The 11,087-nt window shown below is 36.2% G+C and overlaps 1 protein-coding gene across 1 annotated transcript in view; it reads right to left on the reverse strand.

The window, feature by feature from the left end:
- The window catches only part of LOC118739474 (knirps-related protein), a 22,569-nt gene that overhangs the window by 5,166 nt on the left and 6,316 nt on the right, over positions 1 to 11,087 (reverse strand). Inside the window, exon 3 of the mRNA XM_036470833.1 lies at positions 66 to 299. Coding sequence (XP_036326726.1) covers positions 66 to 299 — 234 coding nt within the window. The remainder of the gene's footprint in view (positions 1 to 65; positions 300 to 11,087) is intronic.

An 11,087-nucleotide genomic window follows, 5' to 3' on the forward strand; every position in this document is an offset into this window, starting at 1 on the left:
GGTGGCGGTGGTTTCTGTCCTGGCATGTGCGGTGGGCCGCCATGTTGTGCTGCGGCGGCTGCAGCGGCAGCAACAGCAGCTTGTTGCTGCTGATGCTGCTCTTGCAGCAGGCAATGAATTTTGAACCAATTGGAGCGGCGTCCATAGCGTGAACCGCTCTTCGACATGCCCACAAGTAGGCATTTGCGCAAGCGGCAGGCTTTGCAGGCGGTGCGGTTTTTCTTATTGATGATACATTCGCCATTGTTCTTGCAGTCGCTGATGGACGAGAGATTGTTGTAGGAGCGGCCGAAGAAAGACTGCAATGATAAAGAGAATAAGAAAAGTGTTTATTGGTCATGCGCTTACCTTGAAGAAAGCAAATTAGACGCTAGTTGATTTCAAAATATTTGTATGAACACAAAGATGTCTAACATATTATTTGGAGATGGTTGATGCGTTTGTGCGACTACACTAAATTTCTCTGTCTCTCTCACGCATGTGTTTTCGTACCCTAGGCAACATGAGCAACTCATATGCAACATCTGTAACCAAACCTGTGTGAAGCACTCGAGAAAGTCAACTTTAATGGGGAATCTCCGACGCGTATTTGGTGTAAGGGTCAACGGAAATCTGCGGGGTCTCTGTAATGGAGTTTCTGTCTTGAAACATATACCTTGTCATAGAAACCTGTACTCAACAAAAATTATTTTGTCCTGAGCTGGATTTCGGAGCCGCCGGAAAAAAAAAACAATATCTATGTCCTATAAATGTTGGAATGTCCGGATTCCAAAGTGGCAAGATTTTTCTTTTATTTGTTTTTTTTGTTAGATTTTATCAAAGATCAATGGCGTAGGTGGTGTAGAAATGCGGAAGCTATTTTAACTACTAATTTACACTTCGCTAGATAAGGCCAAGCATCGAGTGAGCCGAAAGCTGGGAAAAATGCCAAAAAAAGTGCACCCCTTGCTCAAACCAGCGGTGAAGTTCAGGTGAAGATCGGGAAGGTGAACGCCTGCAAAGCGATTGGTCCTGACGGAATATGCATGCTGATGTTGAACAAAATTAGTACGGCAGGGGTAGTATATCCCAACAAGGTTGGTCACCATTTTTATTTCATAAATGTGGAAATCGGGACGGTATTTTAACTACTAAAGCCATGAAAACTAGCTAACAAACAGGTATTTTATCGGCCGATTACTACTTTCCTAAGTATTGAGTATGCTTTGCTTGTGGCGCTATTGCTACCACACTTAACGTGTCATCTGGAAGCGAAGCATCAGCATGGCTTCGTAAGTACACCATCACCGCATTTAACGCTATAAACACTCAGCCTAACCGAAATCGCCCCTGTGAGAGAACTGTGTTTGGCACCGTCTGTTATTCCACGCTACCGGAAGACATTCAGCCTAATTGCCACTGATGTGAATATATCCTTCGGATAATTTAACAGACACACAAAAAAATTAAATAAATTGCGAAAATTGGGAATCTTGATAATTTCTGGGCCAATTCAAGCTTTTTTTTTATCCCATAGAGACTCAAATGGTGATCGACGAAATATCGTCCTAAACCGAGGAGAATCAAACAAACATCTTGTAGCTTCCTCGCGACCGACCGAGAAGGTAGATGGGGTTTCGAAAAAACCTTGCATAATCGGCTTTCCTATCGTTTGACAGAAAGTTTTCAAAAATGAGCCTTTTGCAATCATAACGTCATTGAAAACTTTCGCTGAATTCCTTGCGATGGTTAATTATTTCCTGCGACCACTGTGGTGGTAGTTGGTTTTTCCTCTTCGTTTTAGAACATACTGATATCGTTGATTGGTGAAAAGAATTCGCCAATTTTTCTAAAAGTCAGTCTATAACTTGTCACTTAATACCCTTCGATGCTGCATAACGAATTTTATATATCTGATCAATTTTATAAGTAGTATATACATAAAAACGCTGAAACCAGTAATGGATAAAGTAATGATAAGCTACATATGAGCGAATTCGAGAAATAGTCAACCAAAATCTGAAAAAATGCATGCAATTCAAATTCTCGTGTTTTTGTGTTAAAGAAATCTGACTTGCCCCACTTACTTCTTGAAACAGAGCTCCAAATAGTTTTGATTTTAAGCACTATATCTTTTAATAAAATACAACGAAATCGCTTTAAAAAAATAAATTTTCTCAACGGAAAAAAGCGTAACGTCCGTAACGTAACGTCCCGAACGCACATATACAATTTTTTTTTTTTAAGTTAATTCAACCTTTAGCTTTGTTTTATAATACATTGATTATTTTTAACCGACTTCACAGAAAGAAAAGGTTATCAATTCTTTTTTTTATGTATGTTACGGCATAACAGCGAAGGAAAATGCACAGACATTAATTCAAATTCAAAGTTCAATTATTTTGTTCCCAGAAGTACTGCTGTATACCTTCCCTTATACTACAAAAAATTTTAACTTAACAAATTTTTTTTTTTTCGCCAAAGGGAGTGTCAAAAGAAACGTCCGAACGTAACGTCCGCAATATTAGGATTTGCCCATATACTACACAACTTTTAGTTACACTTAACTATACCAACTGCCGCAATTAAATTCAAAACAATTGACTTCGAAGCAGAATAATAAATAATGAACTTGTAAGCGCACCTTGCTCTCAAAACTTGCCCTTTTCTGCCATTCCACCGCACTCCGCAAAAACTAATTAATGCTTAAAACAAAAAAACCTATTGTTCTAGTTTTCGTTTCTATTTTTACACTTTTTTGCTTTGATTTTATTAGAGTGCACTAATCTTCTTCACACCTTCAAAATTGACAGCCACGACATTGTCAGCTGTCGAAGTGCTATTGCGCTATTGCTCTGTGCAGTGTGAATGTCAAAGTGTGCCAAGTCGGCCAACAAAACAAATATACTGTGACGAATGCACAAAAACGAACAAATAACGAATAGAAAAACTCATTAATTGCCAATTGAAGCAAAAGCTACAACGTAAGTTGTACGTACAGTAAATAGCAAATAAATAAACAAAAATTCTTATAAATAAAAACAGTGTCAAAATGAAACGCTATTCTGTGCTCATGCGCCATTGGCCCTCAAAGCTACTCTTCAGCGCGCACATCATCTGCTGCTGAAGAAATAGATATGTATAAACAACATCACTCATACGCCACCTGCACCCACTTGCGCAGCGACGCTCAACGCGCGCAGCATTCATTCAATGCCACACGCCTTCCTATTTCTAAGTGTATGTATGTGTATCGAGATCTCTCTGGTTACCTATGTATACCTGGCTATGGCGCTTTTGGTCGTTCGGTGAATTAGCTGTAAGTACTGACGTAATTGTGGCGCATTGCATGTCTTTAAGTATCATCATTCAATGTTGGCAAGTTGTTGCAACATACTGCCTATATATTACACTTGCATACTTACTTATGTATGTGTGTTTGTATGTAACTGTGGCGTTGCTGCACAAACAAAGAACTAAAAGAGCGCATTTCCGACCTAGTAATCTTGATGCCCAATTAACCTTAAATACGACACTGGTGCCGGGTGGTTAATTCGAATGCAATTTTTTATTTTCTATTTTAGGATTTTCTGTTGTTGTTTTGAATGTACATATGTACACTTATGTATATGTAAGTAAATATTTTTTATAAATTTTATTTTTTTAAGACTTTTTATTTATGCTTTTTTCAGACCTTCTTTGTCTATGTAACCTTTGCCGACTGGGAAGGGTTTCAATCCATACCAAGTTCGAGTAATCTATCAAAAATATTTCCTGAGAAATGCAGTATGAAATATTCCATTTGTATGGGAGGTGCCACGCCCCCTTGTCTAATCGAGATTCAATTTATCCTATATTTTAGATTGGGCTAAATGACAGCAGTGTACAAAATTTCATGATGATCGGTCGAGTAGTTAAAGCGTGAAAGCGTAGCAAACAAACAAACTCACTTTCGGATTTATAATATTAGTAAGGACAAGGATGTTCCAGAAAATCTAATCAAATAATTAAGGTATCCCGACAAGTATCGAAAAATTGCCGTGCTGTTCCGACAAAATCTCTAAAACTCCAAAAATTCGTAAAAGATTCCAAAAAAAATTTCGAGGAGTCGCAAGAAAAATTTGCGGAAGTTTTAAAAAGTATTGATAAAAACCTTCAACAGTTTTGAACCGAACGAATCTCACGCAGTGAACGAAATATTTCCAGTACTGCCCCTAAGGCCCCGTTATCATTGCTGAAAATGGTATCCTGAAAGGCCTTTTACTTCATTCCTCTTAAAAACGTAGGCGGACATAAATTTTTTTTCATTTTTTTTTTGATAAATTTAATGCCAGCATTTTTTAGGTAAACCCTAAAACACTGCAACCACTGTGCATCTACAAAAAGTTGCATGCAACACTCAATAATGACAGTCAAAGCGGCAATCAACTCTCGACGATGCTGAGGGCGACCTCGCCTGCTGTACACAACAATAGCAAGCTATGGTGCTTCATTGCATGTTGTTGCCATTACAGCATAAACCTATGTGCAATTTTTTTAACTTCTAATTTTTTTCTTTTTGTTAAGTACACTTTTTTGTTTTGTGATTTTTTTTTTTAGTAGCTGTAATTAAGTATTTCCATCAAAATGTTGTTGCCGTTGTTGTTGTTGGCTTTTGCCATTTTTGCTCGCTTGCATTGAATTAAATTGTTTGTTTGCTTAGTTGGCGGCAGTAAAAGAGTAAGAGCACCAAAAAAAAACAAAGAACAGCAAGTGGAAAACAATTGTTGGCTCGTCTGTGGCAATGGTTAATGTTGTAGGTGGCACCTTCACATATACACGTACGTGTGTAATGTATGTGACTTTGCATGCCACAAATCCATCTACTCGTCTGGTGTGGTGTGTAAAGGTCGCCACCGACAGTGATTGTTGTTAAAATGAATCATTGTCAAGTGGATGAGCTGATGTGTTATTTCATTTTACGAAATTAAAAAAAAAATGCTTCTATATTTTGTATTGCATTTTATCGAAAATTTAATTTAAAAAAAGTCATAACAAGTTCAATAGGGTTTCTTTGGTTGCTTTAAAAAATTTAAAATCAGAGCCAATGAATAATAGGAATAATTTTTTTTAAATATGACTTCAGTGGCCATGATGTTTCAGTTGCCACTTATAAATTAGATATATTTTTTTGAAGATATTAAAGATGGGGGCTTTTGGAAAGCCATATTTCGAAGATGGTTGCTATCTATTTAGAAACTCAGGGCTAATTTAATCTGCAAGTTAAAATAAATATTTTAATATGGACATCCAACGAGAGAGGCTAAAGAAAGCTTTTAAAGAGGAAAATTTGAAGAGGGTCACCACCTTTACATTTAGAAATTTTAAGTAAATTTTGTTATCAAATTAAATTGTATATTTTAATATATATAGGTACAAAATGAGAGGGCTTGAAGGAAGGTTTACTTCGAAAATATTTTTGAAAGGGTTGCCAGCTGCTCAAAAAGGTAAAATCATATAAATTAATAAGCTAATTGAAACCTCCTAATACACATACTTAGGTGTTCATATTTTTTAAGAGTATTTCCACCTGTTTAGAGCCTATAACATAAAGCTCGCGAAGTGTCTCCTTTTTCCCAAGAGGAAGGATGCTGGGCTACTGATGCGCTTTACAGCGGGACATTGTCGCGTCGTACACCTTTATAGTCGCTGTGCCCAATGATATGTTCTGTAGGAGATGCAGAACGAAAGAGAAGACCGTGGAGCGTACTCGTATCCTATGCGAGTAGCCTACCTCTAGCATACTGCTCATTAGTCACCTGGAAGCAGGCTTTCTGCCCAAAGTAGGGTACAACAAAAGTTTGCTAAGAAGACTGCGATGTTCTTAAACATTGCCCTTGGTGCTCAGTGATCAGCCATCTTATGTGGTTTTAGTTTATCTGGAAACTCTATGGACCCTAATAGTTTCTGCGAAACTTACCTAACCTAATGTTTACATATGAAATATTGTTTGAAGAGAGTTGCCACCAGTTTTTAAAATTTCCAGTTAAATTTAATGGCATGCTAAATAAAACTTTACATTACCGGTGTCGGCAGGTAAGGCCGCTGTAAAAGCTTTAATCACCTATTTTTCTGACGCCCAAAAGCAATTGTGAGTGCTTATCAAATTAATTTTTAAAGCCAATAAAGGTAGCTACTTGTACTCACTTAAATCATAAAGATTAGAGTGTGTTTGCAATTGAGATATTTTTCTATTAACGATGTGCCATTAGGAGGGCATACATACATACATTATTAGCTATGCATATGAAGAACTTTTTTATGAGGCAATCAAATAACAGTTCTCATAACATTACGATTTACCCTAGTAGTGTAATAAAAATAATCTTTTGCGATATTCCTTTACCCATCAGACATATTTAGCTAGTACAATTAATACAAAAATTTTTGTGTGTGAAATCACTGCACTAGTAACCGATTGACACTGAAAAATTGCTTGAATATATCGCGTATAATTTTTTCATACAATTTCTCAATAGTCTTAAGTTACGTTTAATACTGTTTAAATATTTACTCTCATTTTCAGTGTTTAAGAATCTATGAAATTAAGATATGAGATTTATTCAGCTGGAAGTTATTGTGCTATCTGTATTCCGTTGTTAATTTTATTTTTATATTTAAAAATTTTATACAAAAAATTCCTGCAGAAAAATCCGAGAAAAAAGTTGTTTGGAAAAAATTCATTGCACGTACATATATGGAGAATTCAATGGCAACCGAATTATGAACCGAAAACTCCCAGCCACCGAAACAAAAAAATAAATAAATTTAGAAACCAATTTTGATTGCTGTCATAAAATTGAAATTGTTGTACCAAATTTTTACAAAAACGTTATTTTTATCGGTTTTCCATCATTCTTCATCCTCTCCTAATATTTTTAATTTTAGAAAAAAAGTCATATGCCTAATGTACACACATGTATGTATGTACATGTATATATGTAAGTATACACCATTTGAATCCGCTTAATTTTTATTTAGTGGAACGCTTTAAATCATATAATGGTAATACCTATGTAATTTGCAATTTTCACAAAACAAATCAATGCTTAAACGGCAAGACGCGTATCGCCTGTTTTATTTGCGAGCCAAGTTCGCTTCTTAAGTCTTTGGTTTGGCTGCTAAATGACCGAATATTATGAAATCAAGCAAACAATTGAGAACAAACAGAGCTGAACTGACTGCAAGAAGCGAAGTCAACTCGAAAACGAGAGAAAAGAAAAAAGTTCTACGCAACAACAACAAACGGCAGCTAACGACGCCAAACTCCACGTAATTTTAAGCGAAAAATCTGCAAAAAAAATGCGCAAAACATTAGCATTCATGCAAAAAATTGTAGAATAATGCACAGCTCTATGCACTATAGAGTAACTATGAAAATATTTATTTTCTTGCCGGTACAAATATACACATTTGTGCACTTGCTTACTTAGTTGCTATAGGTATTTTTTTGGATACGTACGTATGTACATACGTACATTAGGGCGGATTAATATTTTTTGACTATGCGCCTATAGCATAGGAGGATTCTATGTGTAATTCTAAGCAAATTTGCCGATGAAACTAAGGGTCTAAAAACAATTTGGAATTTGCCGAATTGCGAAAATAGATTTCGAAGAAAATGTGAAAAAATAATTCCAAAGAAGCACTTATAGCAGTTTTTATACAAAATTAAGGCACTTTTTACGACACTACAGCAAAATGCTAAGAAACCTATTTTGCAGTTTGGCAAACTTCAAATTGATTTTAGACCTATGGTTTATTAAGAAAATTTGCTTAGAATTATACGTAGAATTCTTCTGTGCAGTACGCGCATAGTCGAAAAGATCTCCTATACAAACTGACCTGCCCTAACGTACATACAAACATATATCTATACATACATTTGTATGCACCTGCATACGAGTGTGTAAGTATATGCACAACATTAGCTAATGACGAAGATGAGTTGAAGGTCGTTCGCCAATCGCATTAACTAGCCGAAAACAACAACGGTATAATTAAAGCAAGCGTAGAAAAAGAAAAACTAATTTTACAACAACAAACATGTGTATTTAATGTATGAACTGCTTGTAAATAACTACGCTGCACGAATTATCTGTGCAGTTCAGTGTAGTTATGCATGCATGATTGTTAATGTATATGCACTTATGTAGACCGTATGTATGTATGCACATAGCTTCATTGATCTACTCGAATGTGGAATGACGAGAATATTTTTTTGCAAATTAAAAAAACTAGATGAACGGTAGTAATAGAAAAAAGGAATACGTGTATACATATAAGCTAATTTAGTATAGCAGGCTACTCGTATATCAGTCAAATACATTTCTTAAATTGAAGACTCCGATAAATGCAATCACATTCATGTATCTCGATTTTTTCGGCAACATTGCAAAAAAAAATTTTAGAAAAAAGGTTTTTTCTTAATAGCGGTCGCCCCTTGGCAGGCGATGGCAAACCTCCGAGTGTATTTCTGCCATGAAAAACAGCTTCTCATAAAAATACCATCGCCGTTCGGAGTCGGCGTAAAACTGTAGGTTCCTCCTCTTTGTGTGACAACATCAAGACGCGCGCCACAAATCGGAGGAGAAGCTCGGCCAAAAACTAGCATGCTTTGTAAGTGCCAAGCTGTTATTATTATTATTATTAATATATACATAGATAGTCTCCAGCATCAGAATTCTGGAAAAACTTTGGAGTCACATTCCCATTGGCACAACGATATCTAGCTGAAAGACGGTGGGTGGAATTAGTAAAGGAATTTTTTAGCACATCGTCAAGGTAAGAAAACTATTCTGTCTTCTAGATTGTGATAATATTTTTCAGGCGGAGCTATTTGCCAAAGTACATATCCGCTTGGAGGAAAGCAATACAATTAAGTTGTTGTGTACGCAAGTGACGCAGTCATTCCATTTTTGTCATAGAGAAATCTAGCTCAAAAGTTAGTGCAATGACAGTCAGATACTACAATCTACACTGAACGACCGCAAAAAGGAAAGCTGCTGCATCTCGCTTAACACAGCTTAATGCTCTACTGCTCTACTCTTCAAATTTTTATAATGATTTTGATAGAAGTTAGTGATAGTAGTCTTTAAAATTTATAATTCTTTTACAGGACTACGTAATTTTTTACTCACCTTGCAACCCTCACACGTAAATGCGCCAAAATGAAAGCCTGCCGCCGGTTCGCCACAAACCTTGCAGGTCTGATTCATCTGCAAAGAAAAAAAAAACGTACCGTTAACTAAACAGATTATAAATGTATAAAAAAGCGTGTACATGCTAAAGCTCTTGAGCTGAGCTTTAAACTTGCTACGCGCATTGATTGGCATAGTAAATGCATTAGACTAGACGTAAAAAGAAAGTAAGCCATAAAAAAAATTATAATTGAAGTAAAGATATCAGTGGTTCTCTGCAATAACGACACAACTCAAAATTTCATATATTTCAGTAGAGCCAATTAAAGATTTTGTGTTTCGTTATTTAGCAATAATATGTCTTGTAACGTAATTATTTCAGATTAATTGCAGTGATTCTGTAGGCAAAATTTTTCTAAGCATCCAGTAAGTGCTGGACTGCAAAAATGCGACGAAATGAGACATGTACCACTGTCTGGTAGTGAGTAAGGGTTGGCTACTTTGACTTTGAGACAAATGGCAAAACTGCGCCTCTGGCGGGTTGGTAAGAACAAAGCCTATGGTCGATTCACCAGTGAAAAATATTGGTATTTATAAACTTAATCCGCTATATATCTCAAAAGCCTGAAATTTTGAGTTGTGCCAGTATTGCTGAGGACCATTGATATATTTACAGTTTTAAATAGTTTTCTTTTAAAACAAGCGTAAAAAAAACTACCAACCTTATCATAAGCATAAAGCAGAGTTAGGCAATAAATTTTAGAACGATAAGAAGAAGTTAACAAAAAACAATGAAACGTAAGCAGACGACAGATATAAAGCACATTGCCTGCCAACACTTAAACGTTTCAATAAAGCAATAAATTGCACAAAAGCAAATAAAAGTAAATAAAATTTCAATTAAAAGCAACAAATGCATGGCAAATCGTGATTGAAATCTGAGCGTGCGGTAAACTGAGCCACCACGCGAAAATTCACACGCATGTTTGTGGGCAATAATCGAATGCGTCGCCATTGTGCGCTTCCCCTTCCCCTTTTTTGCCTAAGTTTTATTTTGTGTGTTGTTATTTTTATTATTGTTGCTGTTGTGATTGCACATGCACAATAACGCATGTTTGGCAAAAGTCATAATCGCAAGTGAACGGCGCATGCTCCGCGACCAACGAACTGGTAGTCGGCTAGCAGATCAACGCGCTGTCCAGCGCTTAGTGGCGAGCACTGAGTTCTGTTGCTGCTGCTGCTACAATACATATCATAAAATTTATATCAAAACGCTTGGCAAGCTCACAGAGCAAAATATTCATAGGCATGCACAAGAGCGCACCACTCGAATGTAGATGGAGTCGACTGATGAAATCTCGAAAGTAACATATATGAAAAATTGCCCCCGAAGCGGCGCTGAATAGATTAGAAGTGTATCCGAATAGAACAGCGAAGCGACAACGTTTATTGCTTACATTTTTGTATGCGCATACTTAAGTACATATGTATGTACGTATAGCAACTTAGCTAAGTAAGTGGCAACAAATGCGCTTTGTACTACACATACTCATACATAGCTACACACACATGCACATAGTTGTCATTTATGTTTTTATTTGCTTGCACTCCGTGGCAATTCAATTGCAATCAAGCAGCAAGTTACTTTCTTATTCATGCGCCGCTGCGCCAACCAGAGCATTTATTTACGTTTGCCAGTCACCTTTGAATCTGGCGAGTCACCATGGAAATCTTCATTGCATGTTAACTTTTACTACATATTTACATTCGTTTGTTGGTTTGGTTGTTTGTGTGTTACTTATTTGTATTTGTATCAATAAAAATATTGTTTATTTATATTTTTTGCGGCTTTTTTTATTGTGTTTTTTGTATGTTCACAATGAATTTATTGCAATGCAAATATTTATCAACAAATTGCAATCGGACAAG

Source organism: Rhagoletis pomonella, unplaced genomic scaffold (assembly GCF_013731165.1).
Source record: "Rhagoletis pomonella isolate Grant_MI unplaced genomic scaffold, Rhpom_1.0 Rhpom_scaffold_00005, whole genome shotgun sequence".
Taxonomy (NCBI): Eukaryota; Metazoa; Arthropoda; class Insecta; order Diptera; family Tephritidae; genus Rhagoletis; species Rhagoletis pomonella.